This window comes from Erithacus rubecula, assembly GCF_903797595.1.
Source record: "Erithacus rubecula genome assembly, chromosome: 10".
Taxonomy (NCBI): domain Eukaryota; kingdom Metazoa; phylum Chordata; class Aves; order Passeriformes; family Muscicapidae; genus Erithacus; species Erithacus rubecula.
This window is the reverse complement of record NC_136662.1, coordinates 9,516,729-9,542,124: the sequence shown is the minus strand read 5'-3', so window position 1 is coordinate 9,542,124 and position 25,396 is coordinate 9,516,729. Positions and strand designations below refer to the sequence as shown.

Genomic DNA, 25,396 nt, shown 5'->3' with positions numbered 1-25,396 from the left:
TTTTTTGATAAATACACAAGTAGAAAGACCTTCTCAATAATGATACTGTATATTTTGTAGATCAAATGTGGTGGATTTTCTTTATGGTGGTTTTCTCTATGGTGGTTTTTCTGCAAATATGACTTGCACCACTTTTGTCACTCTTTCAACTCTGCTACACAATGTCTATTTTACTGCTCCTGCCACAAATCCAGATGGCTGCAGATGTGCAGCTGGCAACACTATGTTGTCTGACCCTGTTTAGAAGTTTACACAATGCAGTGCTTGAATTAAGAGGAAGTCCCAAGTGCCCTCATTGGCACAGCAGCCAATGAGCTGAAACAGGAGTAGCAAGTGGGAAATTTCAGCAAAAATTTCCTAGTACAGGAAATGCCTACAAGACAGAGGGGAGATTGTATACTTTGCTGTGAAGACAGCAGAGCATAAAAACAGCTCTTTAAGGCATGCAGTGGTATTCTCAAAACTAATTGCAAAGTCCATTGGCTGAAGTAAGCCCAGCTACTCTTCTTCAATATGTGACTATCTCTTTCCACTCATGAAATAGTGCATAATGGTTTACCCTAGCAAGGATCATCTCCTTTGCACAGATCTGTAGAATAATAGTAAATATGCTGCTGGCTTTATCAAATGTCTTGAAAAAAGCTCAAGTGGTGAGAGAAGTATTTTAAGGATGAATGAGTCTATTTAAAATTTTCAGATCTTGTAAAGCTCTGACACTGTCTTCAAGGCAGACTTCATAATAGCTGGTTTTTGGTCTTCTCTGTGAAGACAATAAAGGATATTATATAGAATACATACTGTTATGTAAATGTACAACCACATGTTTTTAGCCAGTCTTGGATGCAATCTCATTATTGAAACAATTTAAATTACTACAAAGAGAATTCAAATGAAAGGTGCCTGCACACATTCAGTGATAACAATTTTAGTATTCTCATGTAAATGAATGCATTCTTTGAGGCATTGCATTTTTGCCATTGGTATTCAAGGTTAAAAATACATGTGAACTGAACTATGGATACAAGTCAACCAAGTAAACATGACTTTTTCTGGTAACACATTGTGCATATACACCTGCATATTTAAACATACTTTTTTTTCCTTAAAGAAATAATGATCAATCTGCTTTATGATTTCCATCTACTCCTAATCACACAACAATCACACTCAATTCAGGAACAAAAGAAATATTGGATAAAGCTGCAGAACTGACTATTAAAATGAATGTGGTTCTAGAAAAATATTCTTTTGGCACCAAATTCATTCACACACAGCACTCCACCTCAGGAAAGCCTTGTGATTTCAAATAGCACTGAAGTATGCGATTAAACACCATCACTACCAAGATAATTCATTAACAATACCAAGATAACAAATTAGCAATCTTGCTCTGGTACAAGTGCTCATGCACAAATCTCTGAGTGCTTTACAGAGCAGCCTCATTGCACAACTTCCATTTGACAGCTAGGCATTAATAGCTACATGTCCATCCTGCTTCAGTGGTCAGATTCCTTTACTAAGGCAAAGCCTGACAGAACTCACAGCCCAGCTCTGTACATTTACTCTGCCAGCTGCAGATGTCCCCAAGCCACTCACATGGCCCAAGGTCAATCTGCCTACACATCTCATCTGCCTTTGCTAAGTGCTCTGGAAAGAGTCCCCGTGACCGACTGAAGCGCTGACTTCAGCCAAGCGTGAGCCCTTGGCAAAGGGGCCCATCCCAGCAGCTGGAATGTCCCCACACCATCCACATGGCACAGGCTCATGGCCTGCAGTCCAATGCAGCACAAGCTCCCCAGTCCTCCCCTGGGCCTCTCGGATGCTCAGACTCACATCTGTGCACTTTGAATAGCCTGATGGCAGCAGCCTCAGGCCTGGCTGATGGCAGAGCCTTGATACAGCCCAGCAGGGCCAAGGACACTCCTCACAGGAACAGGAAAAGCAGAACCTGAGCAGCAGAGGCTCTGGACATCATGCTCAATCTATGTTAGTATGACCAAAGCACTATTAAGTGTGTGCAGGAGCTTGGGCACGTCCACACATCGCTCTTCATAGAGCTGAACTCGTGCACAGACCTGCACTGGGTAGCTCAGGCACCAGCCAGGAGCTGCTGCACCCTGTGAGGTCCCCCCTTCTCAGCAGAGCCCTGCTATGGACAGCCTGTGCACCCACTCTAAAACCCAAAAAACCAACACATTCTGGGCTAAGTCTAGATTAAAGCAGGTCAAGCTCAAATTCTTCACCTTGTGCTCCCCCACAGGCTGCGAGTTCATGTTGTTGGTAACTAAAGCTTAGCTGACCTGTGATTAAGAAATCTTTAAGCAGAATTAATTCAGTCATGTCTGAGCCCTAAATTGCTACAGACAGGTCACAGAAATCCCTATTACTACCCAAAGTAACTATACTGGGAAGCTGATTTCCACTTATGGATTCTAATATTCAATACTTGATTTATAAGGCATCAAACTATACATTGATCAAAGAAATTCTCATAATACTACTAAAAATTTGAATGATAAAAAATAAAATGTATGACTGATACTTTTTTTTTCTGGGGTGCATCATATCCCAGAAAGTGGCATCCAGAATTAAGATTACATTAACTAACATCCAGTCAGTTTTGAATCTGTACTGAACAATTTTTTTACATTAATAGATTCTAAAAAGCCTTAATACATACAATCATTTTTCTATTGCAGATTTCTTAGCATTTTACATTGAAAATAAATATATTCTGATCCACAAGTATATAGAAGGGCTCTTAGCAAAGACAGTTTGCCCATCAGAGACAGCAAGTGCTAGAACTTCTGCTTTCCTAGTCACTGTCCAACACCATGATCATTGCAGTATGTGCAGATACAAAGAGCTTTTTTTCAACAAACATTCCTCCTTAAAACAGTATGTCTCACATACAAATTTCTGAGTGCCAGAGGTATGGTATATCCACTTCAGCTGGACTTTTTACTTGCAATCTATGAGGTTACCACATCTCTGCTAAATAAAAACCATGCATGATGAAAGCTGGGCCATCATGCACTTCAGTGCATCTGAGAGATGCTGAAAGAGCATATAAAGCTTTTTAAACATCACTCTGCTTTTAGGGCTGAAAAACACAGCTAAAGCTACTTACAGTTCTACTTTGGCTGTCATTTATTATGTATCATATGGACACCCATCTCCTCAATCCTGCATGATGTACAATGAGCAAGAATTGTTTAGTTGAAAAACTGATTATTACCTCAAGCCTACTATTTTAGATTACAAACAACGATACAAATTCCTTAATCGCGCAGGATTAGTTGGATTAACAATTTCTCACTTAAACGTAAGTGCATCGTTTGTAGGACATGCAGGCATTCAGCTGGTGCAAACAGAACCCTGCCTGCCTTGTTCACATCTGCTTGCCACTTCACTTCCAGAGAGCCCATCAAAGGATGAAACATATGGCCTTGATATCATTAGTGTTTGTAAATCACATGCATATTAAGCACAGCAGAAATACATCCAAGTACAAACATAAGTACAAACATAACTTGTGCAGGCACCATTCATGTAAGCCATCACTCCACAACGGGAAGACACACGGATAAAGAATTCCCATGAAAACACACAGTGGTTCTGAATTTTTAATTGTTTCTCCAGGTTACAGCTCTGTTGGATTAGTGGTTTAATGCTCAGATAAAACCAGCATCAGACAATCAAATCATGTATTTGTCTTGCTATGTGTCTCAACAGGCCAATACTGACATCTGGTACACTAAGTCACTGCAGACCTAACAGCATGATTTATTTTTTTATTCTTAAGTAAAGTTGCAAACCAATTATCCATTCACAAAGGAAGAGCATGAAATAAACTGTCCCTTAGCTTTAAATTTCTCCTGCATTCCAGAAAAGGGCATTCCTCCTCCCAAAAAAAGTGGCTTCCTGAAATCCCCAGCACTTGCAATACCAAAAAAAAAAAAAAAAAAAAAAAAAAGCAGCAGCAAGTTTTAGAAGAAAGATATCAAGGAAAGAAGTTGCAGCCATGTGCACAGGTTGAAACGGAGCTATGATGACAGGGACCAAATGATCCTGCAAGAACAATGTGATCACAGAGTAAACAAAGTAGTCTGGCAATTCCTTATTCATGTAAAGTTTTAACAGCTGAAAAATGGGCCAGCAAGAGAAAGGCACATAAAACCAAAAAGCTTTAGCTTCTTGATATGTAACCTATTTCAATAATCCTGGAATTGTTTTCTTTGATTAGATAATTAGTTTCTCAAATAAAACCATTTCCATTCAATTTCAGAGGCTGCTTAGTCTAGCCAATTCATACGAGTCAGAATGTAAAACTTTAATCTTCTCTTGCTTTATCAGTGTCTTACCAAAAACAGCATAATGAAACGGTCAAATATAATAAAAGTTCACAGTTCCCAGAAAAAGAGTACTAGGATAGACTGCATGTCTTGCTGGACAATTCCTTAACTTTCTCAGTAAGTTGTACATAAAACTGAGAACTTTAATACCTTGCTACATATTCTTGGAATTTTTTTTGCCCTGTAACACAGTTGCTGGCAACTGTTCATCCTTGCATTATTTATCATGCTTCCTTGATTCTTTTCTGGCAGAAATGACAAAACACTTTAATCTCCCTCAGGACACACAGAGGTCACTCCTTCTTCAAGCAGCAGACCAGGAGAAAAGGGTGCTCAATTCTTAGAATCATAGGATGGCCTCAGTTGGAAGGGACCCTTAAAGACCATCTGGTGCCCAGTCCTGCAACCAATCCTCCAACCTGGCCTTGAACAATTTTATGGATGGGGAATCCACAGTTTTCCTGGGCAACCTGTTCCAGTATCACACCACCCTCATAGTGAAGAATTTCTTCCTAATGTCTACTCTAAATCCAGTCCCTTTCAGTTTAAACCATTGTCCTATCACTATGAGCCCTTGTAAAAAAGTCCATCTCCAGCTTTCCTGCAGGCCCCCTTTACGTAGATGAAAGAGTTCTAAGGTCTTCCCAAAGCTCTCTCTTCTCCAGGCTAAACAACCTCATCTCTCTCACCCTGTGCTCACAGGAGACATGCTCCAGCCCCTTGATTTCCTTTGTGACCTTTTTCTGGACTCACTCCAGCAGGTCCATGTTATTCTTATGTGGGGGTGCCCAGAGCTGAATGCAATATTCCAGTGGGGTCTTACAAAAGTGCAGTGTCCCTGTGCTTTAGGTTTTTCCAATACTATCAAGGTGTCCATAGAAGCAAAAGTGACTTGGTACCAGCCATGAAGTAGAAAAAGAATCAGTCTTGGGAAGGTAGTGCTTTTTCTGATTAAGGTAAGGAATGAAGAAACAGCTCAGGCATGAGGTATGGCAAATTCACAGAAAATATTTTCAGGACTTTAATTCTAGATTATGCTTTTCCTCACACTGTAACAGACAACTGAGTATTTGATGTCTCAGACATCACAATCTAGAACCCTTTTTCATGTGCAGCACTAAGGAACACACTAGTAGAATAGTTTCAGTGAACTACAGGTTAACTAAAAGCTTCCTTGCCAGGAGCATTTTGAGAACTCAGCCTGAGAAAACTTGATCAGTCCCTGATGCCATAGCACACAGATTCATATATGTCAGAAGGAAAATGGGTACTAGCAGGTTCAGAAAGGAAAACTGAGATGGGAGGTGTCCAGTCACATCACTTAAATCTATGTGCTGGAATCAAGTGGTGCATCTCCTTCAGGTCTCTGCATATTCTTCAGCTGTTCTTGAGCTACTCAGAGCTGGAGCTATTAAGAGAGCAGCAAAGACAGAGAAGACGAAAAGAGACTTAGGGAAACTGTGCTGATATTTCCAAAGGTAACTTCTCTTTTTCAATTTTCACAAAATGATCTTGTTCTTTCTTAAGCATCGGGGTACAGTAAATTTGACACAAAAACAAGGATATTGCATCTTTCACTTTACAGTCTTTCTTTTGCCAGGATTCAAAATTTCTTCCTCTAAGGAAAGAGTTACTGACTAAAGCTAAGCTAGAGGCAGAATGTCAGGTTTTTGACATCCTTTCCTTGTTTGGGATGTGCCAAATCGAAAGATTCCTCCAATCCACTGAAAAAAAGATTGTAATCTAAATGGCAAATATTTTTTCAGTAGTGACATTAAAACTATTAGCCTAAAACAAATTAGTCTTTAATTGGTTTGCAGAGAAAATACAAATATGCTAGGAACTCACCTTGGCCAATAGAAGTGTATCTTTTATGGATAAGAACTGCAATTGTGTATTTGTTACTTGGAAATAAAAACAACATTTGCATAATATGATCGTTTACATATCTTAATGCAAATGTGCCAGTATCTACTCCCAGCTTTTATATGACAGTCAGCATACATCCTTGGTCCAACACGTCACTGTTTAAACAGTTTTGGCATTTTCAGTAATCCATATTAGCATATGGAATCACTAAAAGAATCCTTGAGTGCACTTCACAGTATTTTAAAGAGGTCAAAATTATTAGCATCTACCAGAAAGAAATAATGCAGAACTGATCACTCTATAGATTGTGAAAACATGAGACACTAGCCTCACCGTTCTAGAAATCATCTCTACTGGAAGTTAAAGGATTAGACTGACGTGCATTTCCCAAGCTACATCTGTCATAACAAGTTTAAAAATGCAACCAGCCCACTGAGCAAGAACTGGCACTTTGGGAAATGGCTTAAATAGCACTGAGCCCTCAACTAGCAGTTCTATGCTTATTACATTTTTGAATAGACTCAAATCAGGAACCTTTTCACTGTCCCCTTCACATTTGACTTTAAGAATAAAAAGCAAAAAAGAAAAAAACAAACAAAAAGAAAACACAAAAAACTCCCAGTGTATTGAGAATTCCTCACCATACCAGAGATTTCAGGATATTAGTGCTATGGACAGTGAAAAGAAGGGAGCACAGAGCCAGCAGTACTCTTCAAATCTGAGTCACAAAGGGGGAAAAGGGAGCCCACAGGGGCACTGCCTCAGCCCAAGCCTCAGACTTCTCTCACTGAATATCATACTTAGACATTTTCCACTCTTCTGAATGCAATTTCCACCTCATCTACATTTTTTAAAAGATTTTACTGCTTGTGTGCCTAATGCACCTTATGTAAACACATCTACTCATTCAAGTCATTACCTGTGCCTCAAAGTGTGACTTAGGAGACCTTCAACAAATTAAAGTCTAACACTGGAAGGAATTATATATTTTATTATATGCTATGCTGCAGTACTTTTCAGCACTTTTTTAAAAACAGACTAATCAAAAGCAACTATTTGGACCCTCAAAATTCTCCAGAGGAAGAACTCAAAGTACAGATTGGACATATAAGGTATAGTGTCTACACCCTTTAGAGATAATCTACAGAAAACCACAATTATAATGTATCTTCATTTCATGAAACCTACATAAAAGCTAGGAAACCAGTTGGAAAAAGAAAAGTTGCTGCATTCCTCTACAGGTTTCCTACAATGCTTCAATACCTGTGAATCATAGAATGGTTTGGGTTGGAAGGGATCTCATCCAGTTCCAACCCACCCACCATGGTCAGGGACACCTTGCACAGGGCAGGCTGCTCAAAGCCCATCCGTGCCAGGCACGGGGCATCCACAGCTTTTCCAGACAACTCTGAAGCTGCAGAGACATCTTAGCAGACAAATCTGTTACAGCCAAAGTGAATAGCACAATCGGGCTCCTTACTAGATCCTACACAACCTATGAGGTATTTAGAATAGAACAGTTCAGCTGTCAGGGCTGACCAAATATTTGGTAAATGCACAGTAATTACTTGACCAAAGACTGCAGATACACAAACCCAGTAATTCCCAGGTACAGAGAACAAAACTTCTTTCCTTCAGTCACAGTTACCCTTTCCCATATCAGAGCCCTTATCTCAAAGATAAAAAATACAAATGAAACCCCCCAAACCCCAACAACAACAAAAAATACAAACTAAATTAAAAAACAAACAAACAAACAAAAACCAATAAAAACAACAAAACAAGCAAACAAAAAACCCACACACATACAAAAGATCCAAACAAAAACAGCCAAAACCCCATCAAAAAGTCAAGCATTCCAGTACAGCTAGTCTCTGCTTCTGCCCTGAGACTGCACTTCTCAGATCACACTCCTGAGCACCTGTGCCTTGCCTTTGCAGCCAGCTGCATCTGTCCCTGGATGGCACGGGGGCAGATGGGCTCAGGAAGCAGACTGACTCAGGAATGAAAGCCTGGCAGCAATGCTGCACCAGGGCTGTAGGAATGTACAAGCAGGAAGCAGCATTTTAAAGACTTTCCAGAAAATTTCCAGGATGAACACAGTACATCCCTGTCAAATGACACAGGTTGTTATTCAGGTCTCATGCAGGCTGCTGCCCTGTGAGCAGACACTCAGCTCAACCCCATGGCTTGACACTCAGGGCTGCTGCAGCATCTCTGATGTGCACAGGGGCTGTGGATGAGCAGCTGTGTGACAGCATCACAGCAGACACAGACCCACTGCTGATGAGATGCTCATCAAGACAGGTCCTGCTACTGGTACTTTACTTTTTTTAGTTTTCTACTAGCATGCATGTAGAAAGGAAAATCATTCGAAAAACTATTTTTTTATGATTTTTTGAGCAACTTCATTCAATACAATGGAACCATTAATTGAGTCATATCAGGATAACTTGGGTTATATCTTGAAGCACTCTACAGCTCAAATTCAACAAGTCACATCAGTCAAAAAAAACCTCAGATGCTGTGAACAGCAAAGTAAAGATTCTGTTGCTCTACCTCAAAACTCCAGAAAGAGCAATAACCCCATAAACCAAAAAAGCAGAAAGAAAAAAAGGGTTAAAAAAAAAACCTCATAAACCATAGTATTTAATATCCTATATTCAAGGACAACACTCATTTTAGGGGTAAAAACTGAAATTGCATTCACAGAAATCCATTTCCTTCACTAGTCTACAGCTGCATTTTTACAGACCAAAATACGCCTATGTTACATTATTCATCTGTACATTTCATTTTCAGAAACAAAATTACACAGCACACTTAGTCCAAAATGTCACAGACAGAAACAAATTAAATTGAAAAGAACTTCATCTCTGAAATCTACTACAACTAAAACATATAAGTCGTTTTGGTGAAGAAATCTTACTTGCACCACTCCTTTCAATGAAAAGAACAAGCAAAGGCAATGTACATGTCCTGCACAACTGAGTAAGTGCCATCCCAGGAAAACACTTAAGTCCAAGAGGATTGCCCAAGGCAAATCAGAACAAAACTCTATGTAAAACCTGGAATATGCATCTATTTAATAAAGTTATTAGACTTAATGCTGTTGAATCCATGAGACTCCCAGGAGCTGATTTTTTTGTTTAATTAAAAAAAATACTTTTTAAAAAAGTTGAACACAGGCACCTACAATGATTTTCCATTCCCTGACATCTCAAAGCATGTCATATGCCCAAAAGACTGGTGACTGGGAGATGAAACACAGTTAAGTATCATTAAATTCTATTATTAGCTTTTCAGGAAGGCTAATTAGAAGACTGCCAGCCCAAAATGTCATGGAGATTTCTCTGACGTAATCATCTAGCACCCAGGAAATGAACAGAAACTACCAATCCATCTTGCTGACACATATTAGGAAAAAGAGATGCTCAACATGAATATCTGACATAATCTTTATAACTTCCTGAGGCAGACAAAAGAAAGAGGATTAAAAGCAAAACTAACATCACATGCCAACAACAGAGAAACATTACACAAAAAAAAAAAAAACCAAAAAAACCAACCAACCAAAAAAAAACAAACCAACAAAAATTCCCTTTTTGAATCTCAACAATATTTAGGGCTTCTAAAGAACAAACAGCTAAATAAAGTGCTCAAGTAATTTATGTTCAAATCAAAACAACCAAATAAAGCCAAAATGCTACACAACAGGTTTTGCCAAATGAAGAGGTTAAACCCCTTGGGAGAAAAAAAAAAAGAAATTTAAAAAGAGAACCAAGTCTCAATACTAAGGTTGATCCTGACCACAAGGTTTTATGTGTGATACCATCTGAGATCTCATAATGCTACAAAAGCAGAAATTGCATCTGGGATTACCATAGTATTACCCTGATGAGTTTTTTTGTACTCCTACTTTGTTGTATTTTCCTGAAAAATAATTACTATGATAGAAAAATAATTGCTATCTTAAAAAGATCTCTTCTTATTGCATTTTTTTATTATTTTAAAATGCTTACGGATAACTAAAATCAACTCTTTACAAGAGCTTTCTGCACGTGTAACTGTGCATACACCTGGTAAACCCACATATAACCCATCCCCAATAGTCAAATGGTTCCCTCTAGGTCCTTCCTCCTCTGCATGGTCAGGGATCACTGAATGATGCTAATGCCCTCGTTATCTGACAACAGAAGGAGTACCTTCAACAGCTTGAAAGGAATCTCAGTTCTTTACCAAAAAGCTTTCTGTTGGCTGTTCTCCAAAAAAAAAGATCCCCAAACAAAATCGATTAATAAATCACTTTTTAGATAAACTTGTTTAAAACTGATTGATGAAGATCATATTCAATTAGAGACACAGGCTTCGTTTGCACTCACATCAATAACTATGACATAGGGAGACAACTAAATCAAGTAAAACTGTTCCTGCTCTTAGCACGTACCAGTTGACTTTTGGAAAACACAACTGACAGAGGGGTTTTCTAATTAGTAGCGGGTGACACATCAGCAAGCGGCTGCTAAAAACCGGGTTTTTCTCAGGTTGCCCATCTATCGGCAAGCGACGCGCGTGTCGAAAAGAAAAGATAATTTTTTACCAAAAGGAGTCGCACGGGGCTGGAAATACAGTCACTGGCAGTTACATAAACCGGTGCTAAAAATAAACTTGAGAGGCGCGGTGGGCACGGTGGGGCAGGGGCTGGAGCCGGCAGCGCTGCCCGGGGGCGCCGGGGCCGGGCCGCAGCCCCGGGAGCGCGCAGGGCACCCGCCCGCCGGCGGCACCGCTCCGGCCGGGGACCCGCGGCCCGCCCCGGCCCGCTCCGCTCCAGCCCAACAAGTCACCGGAGCGCGGGCACGGCGGCCTCTGCTTACCACCAGCACGGGCACGCCTGCGGTCAGCGAGTAGAGGAGCACCGGCGGCACGGCGCTGCGGTCCTCCGGGCCCGGGTAGGGCTTTCGGTACGCGCCCTCGTAGCAGAAGAAGCCTTGCACGTTGACGGTGAAGGTGTCCGTGTACTCGAAGTAATAAGCCAGCATCACGGTCCCTGCCATGATCACCATCTGGAAGTAAAGCATGCTGGTGAGCGGAGAGGGCACTCGCATGTACGTGGGCTCCGGCGGCCGCGGCAGCCCCTGTGCCCGGCGGCGCGCTCCGCCCGCTCCCCGGCGGCATCCACCGCGGGCGGGGGCGGCTCAGCGGCGGCCGGGAGCGCGGTCAGCCCGGCGGGGAGGGCGGCCGGGGCACGGCAGCGGGGCAGGGCAGGGCAGGGCAGCGGGGCCCGGCCCGCCGCTCCGGCAGCGGCTCCAGCGCGGGCAGCGGCTCGTGCGGCGGGCGGGCGGAGCGCGGCGGAGGCAGGACCGGCCCCGCCCCGCCCCGCCCCGCCCCTCACGGGCAGCAGCGGCCGCGCCGAACCCGCCGGGGAAGGGAATTGCTCGACTCCCCGGACGGCTCCCGGCACAGCCCCGGGGCCGTGATTAGTAAAGGAGCCCTCCGCGCTTTCCCCCCGCCTCCTGCGGGGCGAGGGCCAGCGTGGGTCCCTCTGTGCCCCGGCACACTCACCTGCTCCTGCAGGTGCACGCCGTCCGTCCCGGCCCCTCACGGAGCCGGCGGGAAGCGGCCCCGGCTCTGCCAACAGCCACGGCTCGGACGGGCCGGGCAGCACACGGATCGGCCGCGTGCGAAAGACATCAACATGGAATCACAGAAGCGTCTGATATTTTGGAAAGGACCTCTGAGATCGAGTCCAGACTATGGTCTAACACCACCATGTCAACTAGACCATGGCACAAACTGCCTCATCCAGGCGTTTCCTTAAACACTTCCATGTATCCTTGTATGATTCTGGGATTTTCCAAGAAAATCATTCTTCATTTTCGCTCTGTGGTTTGCTAGATGTTTTTATGCCAGCAGTATTGGATATACATTGTAATTACATGTTAACAAAAGAGTCCATAATAAAGTTTAAAATTAGATTCCCGGATATACCCCCAACCCAATAACTTTAGTGTATTATTTATATTAAGAAACCTGTCGATACATAGTGCTTATCCTGAGCTTATCTGCTTATTTGGGTCATCAGATATGTGAAATACATTTGACTTACACAATCAACTTGTGCTCTGGCTCATTTCTGGCCACAGTCCTCCACAGTCTCACGACTACCCACCCTGGCCACCCAATCCTTCCAAAACTGGGAATTGAAATAGTCTTTTATATGTGAACAGCTATGAAAAAAATTAACACTTAAAGCTTTTATTTAACAGCTATAAAGAAAACTGATATCTGGTCTTAAGTCTATCCTCACGCAAATAACATCCTAGAGTAAGAGAAGAGTGCACCAGTGCTGAGAGAAGTCATACATATATGAACACAAAAGAATTCTATTTAAAAATACATATACAGCAATACACATGAGAATAGACAACTGTGCCCAAGGCTTATACAGATTCACACATGTGTGGGCTCTAGTCTGGATTCCCAGAGCTAACAGATAAAATAGTTATTTAAAGGTGCACAGCCCACTCAAGTACTACAAGGGTGGAAAACACCCTTAATGGACACTTCAATTTTAGAGTCCACTTATCTTACATAGTAAAGGCAATAAGAAATAACAAATGAGATTAGATCACCCTGTTTTATAATGAGTAATCATTCTTCTAGTGTCGTACTTTGGCTTTAACTGTTAATTTTCCTCCCTTTCTTGAGAACTTTTTCAATATTCACTGATGTTAGTCTCTGTGCATTTATTTTTAATCAGCCGTTGAAGAACACGCTCTTCATGTCTGGATTCCACATCCAGTCTATTTTTATGTGCTTTTAACACACTCTCAGAAGAATCTAAATCATGTCATTCGCACTGCACTCACCAGACTTAGCTGGATAGCTCCCTACCTTTGTAAAAAATCTGCAGTGAGACATGAGACATCTTGTGGTGAATTCTGCCTAGCACAAATTTTAGTTTCCCCATTTCTTTAGCACAATCTAATATACATTACCATACATATAAAATCATAATCCTGGAAACTGCATACAGACACCCTCATTGTTAGGATGTATGGCTTGATCCAAAGACAGAAGTCAACAGACAGACTTGTGCACTGAGCACTGAGCACAAGGTTCAGCTCTTCAGTTCTGCTTGAGTTCATGCCATGTAGAAATGCTGGTGGCATATTTCTTTCAAAAATTTGCATTGAGGAAAATCAATCTTTTTCCAGAAACCAGCTGATAAAATAGTCCTGCATTTTGCTATCTCAAACCAACTTCTGTTTATAGATGTGCCAATGTACCACAGTTAGCTGATCAAGTAAAAGCAGAGATAGCATTTTATTATCATGAACATCACGTTTACTGCCTGCACAGTTGAATATGCAAACATATATTAAATCAAACATGTAGAAGCGTAAGAACACAATCCCCAGTGACTACTGCAACCAGCTAAATATATGCTGCAACCAAAGTGATGTGCATGACAGAAGAATGGCAGAGAAGAGCCCAGAACCCACAATTTTTGTTTCAGAAGCCTATTCATACATTAAAATGTCAGCTGAAACTCAGATAACTGACAAACTTGTTTTGAAATTAACTTGCTTGAGAATAGTGCCACTGATGTCAGAATAAGAGTTCCCCTGATGTTCCTCATAGGTTTATCTTGTTCTTTTCATTTGCTACCTAATTTTAAGTGAATTTTCAGTTCAGGAGACACAATGTAGACCAGGAAATACAAAGAGAAACCTGAGACACACTTTTTTGCCATACTTTGAAACCATGACATTAATTACAAAGAGAATTCCAATTCCAAACCAAATTCACTAACCTTTCATGTGCTTACATCACCACTGCTTATTGTATTTTCTAGTTACTAAACATTGCTCTGGCAAATGGCAGTAAGGAAACAGAGCCAATCCAACAAAGCCTTCTCAATAGGAAGGAAAATAAGAATTGATATAAAATCATCCCACTATTTTTATCTTTCCTGTTTGCCTCTTTCATGCTTTAGCTGCTAGAAGCCCCATGACTGTTTCATTGTTACATCTCCATTCTGCTACACTAATCCACCAACCCAGCCCTTTCTGAGAGGAATATTGCATCTGTGTTGATGGCACAGTAGTAGGGAAGAGACAGAATGAACTGTAATCTCTACAGATATTTTTAAGAAACAGCTAAAAGGACATGATCATTTAAATTATGCTTTAAAAACCTCAGGACATTTACTGCTAAATTTATGCTTGTAGGACCATGATAATATAAGATAAAAATAACTCCCTAGCAGCTGGAGCAGCATCAGCACAGAACCAGAAAAAGGGACTCGCCCAAAACACTTGCAGTATGATTCAAAGAAGTTAGGCACCAGATTTAAGTTTTTCCTATGGTCTTAATATGTAGTTCACAGAGACAACTCAATTAGGTGACTAAGCTTTACTACATTAGGATAGGATGAATCATCTTCTGAAAATGTCATTCATTACATCCTAAGAAATACCAGCCTCTTATGATAACACTTGTGAGAGTAATGACACAAGCTTTGATGACTAGCTTAGACTAGCACCCTTCTTTTAAAGGGCTGTAGTGAGATGTCATCAATTCTACTCTTAACTTTCACTTACACATAGATAAACTGGCTCAAAATAGGAATTAAACTTTTGAAGACTCAAACAGAGAGAAAAATAGTCAAACTAGTAGCAGCATAAGCATTAGTGTTGTATTTATATTGCATATTATGTAGAGCTGGACCATATTTTTCATAGAAGACAAGATTTTGCCCCAGTAAACTTGGGTACCTCATATGATGCAGTGCAAGTAATATGAGAGAGTGAACAGATGTTGATGAGACAAATGGGGAGGAGTAAAAGGCAGCAATGAAATGATTGAGTTTGATATAATGAGCAGCAGTCACATTAGTTGCCTAGTCAGTATTTATATCAAAAATATAATTAATCTTTTAAAAACTATTTTCCGTTTTTGAAGAAGTATAGTTCTTAATAGGTTATAACAGAAATTTGGGAAATCAGAAGGACACCATGTACCTAAGGCCTGTACATTCTCAGAATGAAAGCCTCCATCAGCAGATCTACCACTATTTATAATTAAAAAATACAGGCACAGTCTTGTCAGTGTGAAATTAAATAAATCACTGGTAGTTGAAATTTCAAATAATAATTATTTAATCTTTCCTAAGATAAATTTAGGAAAAAGCCTACCACTCAGAAAATTACTACCAAAGCTATAAATTTTCATTGATAGACACTTTTTTGGTAATTGCAATGCTATACAAACTGACTATAAACTTGGCAATCTTTGGCATAATTGGCTCAATAAAAATCATATAATTAGCCTCAGAATATGTAAGTAAGCTACCTCATCTAATTCACCCAGAATTCTTATAATTTCTTGTAATGAAAGAAAGTCACTTCCCAAGGTAATTAATGATTGACATAGCAGATTACTGCACAATGTTTGACATAGCATTAGCCTATTCATGGTGCAGTATTCAAGCCGGGGAAAAAGAAAAATCACACAGACCTACCCTGTGTAGGATACTATGTATTCATACAGCTGATTTTGTACATAATCTAAAATTAGTTCAGACATTTGAACAATGCCTGAAGGTTTTACAGACCAGTTCAAAAACTCTCTTTATATATTACTGAATTAATTTTGTTCATTTGAATATGACAGTTTTCTGCACTGTAGTTTTGTACATTTTTATTATAAATAGTGAAACTAATTAAGATAATTTATTGCCTGAAGATTCTGTACTGCCATTAAGGGGATACAGAAAGTAAATGTTTGCCCACTCCTCAAGGTTCTATGTTGTCAGTATAAAATTCTGATCAAGCTGAAAATCCAGAAGCATGAAGGAAAGAAATGGTGAGCTCATCAAAACCTTTCTGGGGTACCTTATGCTCTCACCCCCAGTTTAGCTGCCTATAGAAAATGGACCCTAGAAATCCCCAGTGTTTTTACAGATACTATAGAGATATTGCTCAAGGATCTGTGAACAACAGCTGAAGTTACCAGAGAGATGGAGATAAGCTTCTGTTTTAACTGAAGGAGACCTTGTTCATTTGCAGGAAAACCTGTGTGAAAAGTCAGTCCTTGTCTACTCATAGGCTGGCTATTTTAGTGGCCAGGGTTGCCAGTCTCTACAAATCCACCCTCTCACTTTTAAGTCCCACACTCTAACAGAATTATGACTAACTTTTAGCTCTGCATACTTGCTATCGTCTTTTGCTAATTCCATGACTGGAGAATAAAATATTTTGCGGTACTAAGGAAGGGAAATGTAAAATGATCCAAAAGTGTGTAAAGAAATTAGAGTGTCACTTTGGCATGGGACCCTGCATGGAACTGCAAAGTCTTCCATGTCTGAAGATTCCTCAATTCAGTGGCAGTTACAGAGTAAAACTTGCAGAGTTCCCTCCTTCCTTAGCCCAGCTTGGTCCCTAGCAGTTGTATCCTGGACAGGGAAGGAATACAAAACTTTACTTCCAAGCATAAATCTGGACATAAGATTAAATTAACCCACTTAATAACTTTCAGCAGAGAAAGACAAATAGACTAATACAATAAATTATGCACCAAGTCACAGAACGCTCCTAGCTCTGGTTGTAGTTTAATGTATGCGGCTCATCTGGCAGGAGTCCCACACTTCCTCTGTAACAGTTTCTGCTGGGTAAGCTCACACACAGTTGTGCTGTAGAACTACTTATGTTCTTACAAATTATACCAGACATTTCTCATTAGCATTACACCTGAAATCCCATTCCTGAGGTGGACGTTATCTGTTCCTTTGGAAAATTACAATGAAAAGCACAGAAAGAGCAAGCTCAGGATACATAGGCGGCGGTTCAATGGAGAAAAGGAAAAACAACCCAAGCCCACAGAATTTACCAAACAGAATTACAAACAGTATCCTTTGCTACCAGGTAATTGATGAAGAAAACTACAAATACAGCTGATTATTTTCTTAGATTGCTTAGAAAAATTTAGATATTAACATAAATATTAAATAAAAAACTACTTGAAGTTCAGTTCATAATACTCATCAGATCTGCTCTTTGGTACCCATGTGTATCCATTCACACATTAGTGATCCATGGAGATACAAGAAGTGTGTCTCACACATTTTATTTGACACCAAGCCATTCACAAGATTTTCATGTTACATTCATATTTTTATATATGTGCCTCTGAAAAATGCTCTCTCCTTTGTAGCTTGTTCATGAGGGTGCAGCAAAGACAGGAAACTCAAGTTTCCAAGTGATAAAAGCCAGCTTCAAAGACACAAAGCATCTGTAAGCCCTGGGATTCTGCCACGAATGACACCATCATCAGCCCGCTGAGGATGCACCTCACAGGAATTTCCTGCACTGGCTCATTTCCTAGAGCCACACTTTTCATGGCCCCTGCAGGACAGACACCTCTGCATTTTAAGAAACTCCCACCTTCAGCAGATATCTCTTCTACACTATCCTTTTTAGCTACAAGGCGAAGCTCAGGGACAAGGCTAACCATTTCTAAGGCATTAGACATGCTCACGTGTGTGTCACAAATGAAACTTGTGTGTTTCTCCAAATGATTGAATTCCTACAAAATCATTGCTGCAGAAAGCATTCATTTCCATCAATCATTATTCAGGTACTTTCCTCCTATTAAGGTATTTCTGTCTTTGGACATATATTCAAAACTGCCATTCACAAGGCTCTCAGGAACCTTACTGAAAAGTGAGGTCAGCCCTGCTCTGAACCTGAAATTTTTTGTGGTTCTGTGAATTACATTTGATTTACTCCACCCAGAGGTTTGCTGTCTTTAATCTTAATGGTTACACTCTGTCCTATTGGTAGTTCACTGAAATTCTTGTAATTCACTTGATTATTGTAATTCATGTCTAAAAATAAAATCGTATTTCCTCTAAATTGGTTAATTGATACAAACTGAAACTGCCCATCCACTTACCTAAAGTGGCTGCAAGAAAGATATCTCTTCATTTTCCACTTCCTAAAGACACATTGCTCTGTGTGTGTATGTATCTATATGTTTATATGTATGTGCTCCAGTAAGATGCTGCATAAAACCTGTTACAGGATTGTTTCTTAAAAAGTAATCTAAGAGATTATGCCTTTGCCTTAATCATAATTTCTCATCATAATTATCTTCCAGGCAAAAACTCTACTGTCAAGCTGCAAAGCATTAGGAAGACACTCAGGAAGGCAGCAAGGAAATAACTAAAGCATCAAAAAGTCACTTCTGAAAGGAGGCAACAGCCTTTGCAGCTTTCAGAAGTGAAGCCTGAACTGAAAGTAATAGTTGGAAAACTAAAGAGCTGCAATAATAATAAAATAATAAACCATATTTTGAAGGTTCTTTGTGGTAACTTGGCACCATGAATTATTAATAAACAAAGCTTTCTAGCTCTGCTAAATGAACTTGCATAAGGTTGCTCTCCTCATTTAAAAATATTCTGTTTAACAAATTGTTAGGCTAAAGGATGGGAAAATTATTAGATTAGAATATGTCTATCACTGATATAATAGGGAACACTGTCAAATTATTATGTAACAAAATATATGCTTGTTTGGTTAATACACAACTCTGTACTTTGATCACTGCTGCTGAAAATCCTTATTCAGTCAGTGCCTTATTCATCCAGCTGGCCAGCTTAACTACAGACAACTGACTGTACTAAAAGAAAGAAGTGGCAAGTGATCATGTGGGGAAAATGATTACAAAAGGAAAGGTGTGTGGAGCAAGGGATTTGGGCAAGGGTACACTTGTAAAGTTGGCAAGAACATCAGATGCTGAAATTACAGGTTTCTTGTGGGGAAATGCAGTAAGTGGGGGATTCTGGAGGCTCCTGCCAGAGCAAAAGGATTAAAAAGGCAGCAGCTCAACAACACAGGCAGGCAGCTGGTGACAGTGGCAGCAGAACAGTGTGAGGAGAGTATGAGTCTGCACAGGCTTGGCATGTGATAGAGGGGCAAGAAGGCTGAATCACTGGGACAAAACCAAGGAACTTACAATGTCTTCAGGATTCATTTTTGGAAAAGATTAATTAGTATCTACCAGAACTAAAATTCATGTATCTCTTCTGTTATGACTGTCTAGTGACTACTTTTATGCCCTTAAAGCATCATGCAATTTTTACACTCTTCATATTGCCAGAAACTAACATTTTTAGAGGCATATAAGGCTTATTTCCTTAGAAGTGACTGCTATGTGGTAAAGCTGTTAATGTGGTACAACTAGCTCTAAAATAGAAAGACATTAAAATATTATTAGTGTTTGGTCTTTCTCCCTCCTCCTATAGGAATTCTACTGATTTAGAGAAATTAAAATCAGCAGGAGACCTGAGAACAGAACATAAGGGCTGTAGAATCTTATTTTCCCTAAAGTGCCACAAAAATTAATGTTTGGAAAATTGAGTGGACAGTTGCTAAAAAGATACAACTACCTTAGGATACATAATTTTTATGGTGCTAAATGCCAATATGTAACATGCTGAATACTGCTTCTACAGTGACTACACAGCATCCAAATTGGATTTAAGTAAATTATTTAGCTTATTAGGTATCCTAGTGTCCAGTATTTAATTCCATTAGGAGCAATAAAACTTTCAACTAGCAAAAACAAAAAAAAAGAAAAGTAAACCCATAGAAATGAAAGCAGTATCGGGTCACTCCAAACAATCATCATCAAATTGGTTACAACTGCTGCCACTGGCACCTCATGGCTGCTATTCCATTTTAATGGTCAGGGGGACACATAATTAGGCTTTTAAAGGAAGCTTGAGAAAGCTCACAGACATTTAATCATCCAAATACCTAAACCCAGATGTGCAAATTCTGCATACTTGTCCTATCCAGTTGCCTTAAAAAAAGAACTACAGCTGATACAACATTTGGATCACCTTTTGATCCTAGAGAACAATGATAATAACAAGCAATTGTAGAATATAATCTGCTACAACATATTCGTTGTTTTCTACCTTGGTATCTTATCAAATGTGGGCATAGAATTCTTATTCAGATTTTTCAAATTATACCAGATTTGAAGCATGGCTAACTAATTCCCCCCAACATTCAGGAAGAGAAATCACTTTTCCTAATCCCCATCTATAGGTCTAGTTGCTCTGTATGATCTCCCTAATAAATTTCATTACAAACTTATATAATAGCATCATGACATCATCAGAGTTTTGGATCCCCTAATGCCATTAGATGTGATGACACAGAGGCCATGAGTCTTGCTGCTGTCTTGGTGTGACATAGCACAAGCAAGAAAAGGCAGTGGATCTGCAGTGATTTGTGTCACAATGGATCACAAGCATCACTTAAAAACAGTGAACATAAATTGTCGAGTTACAAAACTTGTTGAAATTATGTGGCAGAAATAATGACAGACAATGAAGCAATTTTCTATCCACACAGAAATAACTTCCAGAATGTGCTGATAAAAAAAACTTAAACCCCTTAATTCAAAAGGCAAAGAAGGTTCCCTGACTACATTGAGGATAAGAATTTCTTTAGGAAAGGTCATTTAAGTCATAATGTTTACACCATAAAAACTTCTGCTGGACATGCTGCTATATTCTCCCTCAATTTATGACATCCCCCACTCTCCATTTATCAGACAACTCTAAAGGTATTACAGAAGGATCTATGCATCCCACAGGAACCAAAGCGCTGCTTTCTCAGTATCAGTATGAGGTAAGGAGATAACTATCAAGATGCAGAGTCTAGGAATTAGATTCACGGGAAATCTTAAAACTTGAAATTCCTAGCACAACTAATTTCCTGAAATCCAGGAATAACAACACCTAATTGCCTCTGCAGCAAGGCCCAAGCACATGTCCAGTACAGTGCACAAGTCTGCAGCTGAGCAGAAAATTAAATGCAAATGCCTCACTCTCACTCAGCCTAAGAAAAGTTTATCTGAAGAGGTTCCACTTTGATCTGCAGCACACAGAATCCAATGACACCGGTGTGCACATGCAAGTCAGGAAAGACTGTGCCGAAAATACAGCTTAATCATTTCCCTCAGGCTCCCTCATACCAAGTCAGCTGGCAAACTGAGAAGAACCATCAGGATTTTTCTTTATAATGAGCATGCACTACAAGATAAGAAAAATGTTTCTTGAATTTTTTGTGTGATGATCCAAGTGTTTTGGATGGAGAAATGGCTTTAAAAATTGGGAACAAAATCTCTGCCAATATAAATAAGCACAACTATTCTAAACTGTTATCCTGTAAACCTGCCCATAGAGAGTTACATCTCCTTCATAGCAATATTTTATTGGATTCCACAAGATATGCAACTCTCAAATGTAAAGTAGTTTAAGAATGAAAATAATTATAGACTTATAGAGTATTATTAAGATTTAATAACCAAAACTATGGATCCAGCTCAGAGCTCCTTCACTTCCATCTATTCTGGCACTGTGGAACATCACAATCACTTCAAATTTAATTGCAGGCACAGGGACTCCATTCCTCTCATGAAAGAATACTACAGGGACAGGAATTTTCCCAGTTGTCACAAGTGATTGCTAGCAGAGAGCAACTCATAAACATAAACATTTTGATAGTTGCTGAGAGTATTTTATTTAAAAATATACCCAAGAACATAGCAATGTATGAGCTACATTTTCCTACCTCAATTAATATGGAACATGGCAACATCATGTAGCTTCTCTGAGACTGATGTCTGCTGCTCGAAATCATGTTTACCTGTGAAGGAAACAGGATATTGTGTCCATCTATCAGAGGCTGGCCTTGTTTATAATAATGTGCTGACAGCAAACTAGAAAAGGACTGCTTAAAACACAGGTTTCTACCAAAATAAGGAGTGGTGAGCTTTGCATCTGGAAAGAGGATTGTTCATGTGCAGTTCTTTATACCAGTATGAAAGATCTTCAAGTTAGTTTAGATACATAGATTACAGCAATTTTGGTTCAAAATAATAGTATCTATACAAAGATTTGGACTTAAAATTGTACTAATTATATGCTTCATGCGTCAGCTAAACAAATCCTTTATCTCTTTTTGGCAGAGCTTTTCTAATTCTTTTGACTTCAAGGAAACTTAAGCATGTTTTTAAAGTATAAACAAGAGGACTTTGCTGAAGAGACATTAATTGAAGGCTTAAAGTTTTTCATAATTTAAATTTTAATCTGTCAGGGTTTTAGAGAAATATGGGAACAGGGGAATAAAAGGAAGTACCAAGCTGTGGAGCTGTGTTATGCAATCTCACTACAGTGGATCTTTGGTTCTTAAGGGTCCACAGAATCCTTATTCTCAGCATTGCACCTACAAAAACTGACCTATTCTCTAACAAGGAAATTAGGATCTATCATTAAAATTAAAACAAAAAAAAAAAAACCCAAAACTAGTAACTGCCCAAAAGAAAAACCTGCTCTACTACTCTCTGCTATAGGAAAACGTAGAGCAGAAGACAAACTAATGTGGAAGTCATGATACTAGGAAACAGCCTATGACTGATATAGTAAAACAACTACAATCTCTAGAGAAGTTAGAATCTTCAAGAATGAGAAAACTTCTAAATGCTGGGTAGTCCCTCTAGGTTGCTCTCTTCTTCCTTAAAAACATCCTGTATAACCAATATAACCACTACTTCTCTGATTATTTAATTTTTAAAACTCTACTTTAAAAGCTTCCCTCTAGGCTCTTCCCAAAAGATACTTAAATAGTCCATTAGCTGTCTTCTGTTTTTCCCAGCTGTTCCCCTCACCATTCTTCATTCATGCCTCACCATTCACACATTTTTTATTCTCTCTCCTTCTGGTGTCCCCGTGTTCTCCCTCCAGTTTCTCTTTAATATTTCCACATACTCTCTTTCCCTCATTCTGTTTCTTGCATGTACCACATTTTCCAGCACCCTGCATCTCCTCTCTCTCCCTTGCCCTCCCAAATTCATCTTTGATTCCCTTTCTTCCTCTGATGCTTTAGTAAACTGTAGCTGACTCTTTCTCCCTCTCATGCCCTGCCTGTACATGTGCATATTTCATACAGGGCTTGGGGCTCAGCAGTCCAGGAGTCAGCACACTAAAGAGGAGAGAAAGCAGATGCTTCCAGGCAATATCAAAACCACAAAGAGCTCAGTGTGTACAGCCTGGCTCCCAGCAATGCACTGGCCATGTCTGATGCCCTGCTCCCCTGGTGAAGGTGGCTGCAGCCTGACACTGTGCCTCCCTCCCTTCATGAGGGAGTCAGTAGCAATGGGAAGCAGGACGATTGCTCAGTTCTGTAAGACTTAAGCATGCACCAGACAGTTCTCACTGGGAGCTGGGAGCATTTTAGCTGTAACCCTCTCACAATGGGCATTTTTAGCCCTGCCTTTGGTGCTAGAAAGCACAGCAGCAATTATCTGCATTCAGCTTGTGTTTATCCAAAGCAATGAAAAAAAAGAATGCATCATAAGCAAGCAAATATGGCATACATTCTTGAAATTTCTCTCAGATTGTTAGAGGCTGAACTTATTTATCAAGTATATAGAAAATTATGTTCTACTGTTGATCAGTTCACTTTTATATTTTATCACTGCTGTTCATATTCCTTTCAAATCCTCTCTCAGGCAAGAGTCCCAGAGACTCCTTGACACTCCATTATACAGTTACATAATATAACCATGAATATTGCATATGGAGATGTGCATGCACAGCTACTACACATTGGGACTATAGGCTCAGTTCATTAAAGAGACACCAACATAGCAGTTATTTATCATTTATTGAGTGCTAACAATACATTGAAGGAAAGTGAACAAGCTCTGAGAATTAAGGACCAATATGTGTCTGCTCTTCAGCCATTAGCTCAAGAATAAAAAGGGACTAAGATTCATCTTCTCCAGAATAGCACCAAAGGAGCAACATGTTCTTGTTAATGTTGTGTAAGTACTGCAGATGTGTGTTGACCAATGTCAACAAATGGGGGTGAGCTCTAGAGCCTGAGATGTATCCCAGGTTTTTTTTTCACCCATAGTATGGAGGTAGGCACTGGTCAGAACCTGGAACACTCTTTACACAGGATAAGTACACACAATACATGAAATTGCCTCTCCAGAGGTTGCTGCTATGAGTTTGGAAAAAGATGAGTGAGCCTGAATGAGACATCAAGAAGCCATCTGTGAGAGCATGGCTGAAATGTTACAAGCATCCCTATAAATATCTCTCGATAAGGAACTAGTTCTGTTTTAGTGCTATAAAGTCTTTTTATGTGAGTAGTTACTAGGCAGCCTATGAAGCAGTTTCTCTGGCAGTACCCACTGTATGCATCAGGAAGCCTGTCTCTCTCGAGCTGCTGTTCTGGGGGCATGCCTAACAACAACCTACAGGATCCCTCTCCAGACAAGCCCACCCCTGCCACATATCATCACCAATCTGTCTCACTGCCAGACTAGAGTGTCATATTCACAGCTGTGCTGGTTTGGGAAGAGACAGCAAGAACAAACCTCCAGGAGGAGCTCTGGACAAGAGCATTTGGCTGAGCAGCAGCAGCTCTGAACGACAGCAGCATGGGAGCCAAGGGTGAACTTCACACTTGGCAGCTGAACATCCTTGCTTAGCACAGTTGATACAAACCCACTCTCCGTGTTTCTGATCCTATTTGGATCAAAACTCATTCAATGTATAACTACCCTCAACTTGAGACAACTGCACCTGTGTTTCTCGGGCGAGGTCATTAAGTTTGGAAGAGACATTTAAGACATCAAGCCCAACCATCAACCTGGCACTATGACTGTTACCCCAACACCACCAGCTCTTAGCTACTGCAAAGGCAATGGGAATTGGACAGGAAGACCAGGGCCACAACAGCAGAATGTTTTTACTAGAAAGGAGTCACTGCTCTGCATAGGTCTAGAAATTTCTAGGTGTATCTACTGACTTGGGTACTTCAGATGCATGGAGACATCCCCTTAGAATGTAACATCTGCCATAAGCCCTGGGAAACTTTAAACAATTTTCAGTGCAAAAAAATGTCTAGATTTTAATCACTTCCAATTTACTCAGAAACAAAAGAGAAAGTACTTGTGCTCATAGCTTGAATATGTCTTCAAGGGATTTATTTCATACTGCATTTCACAGCCAGAAAAATAAAGTCAAATATCCTTAGTTCTGAAATGGAGTTCCAGAATCACACTATTTTGCTACTTCC

The 25,396-nt window shown here is 40.0% G+C and overlaps 1 protein-coding gene across 2 annotated transcripts in view; it reads right to left on the bottom strand.

Moving 5' to 3' along the window:
* PLPPR5 (phospholipid phosphatase related 5) overlaps positions 1-25,396 on the bottom strand; it is an 89,337-nt gene that overhangs the window by 32,012 nt on the left and 31,929 nt on the right. Inside the window, exons 2-3 of one of the 2 annotated variants that reach the window (XM_079314303.1) lie at positions 21,878-21,952; positions 11,099-11,287 (exon numbers count right to left, since the gene is read on the bottom strand). In XM_079314303.1, coding sequence (XP_079170429.1) covers positions 11,099-11,287; positions 21,878-21,946 — 258 coding nt within the window. In that variant the 5' untranslated portion in view covers positions 21,947-21,952. Of the gene's footprint in view, positions 1-11,098; positions 11,476-21,877; positions 21,953-25,396 lie in introns of those variants that run through there. The other variant, XM_079314304.1, reaches the window with a different exon arrangement.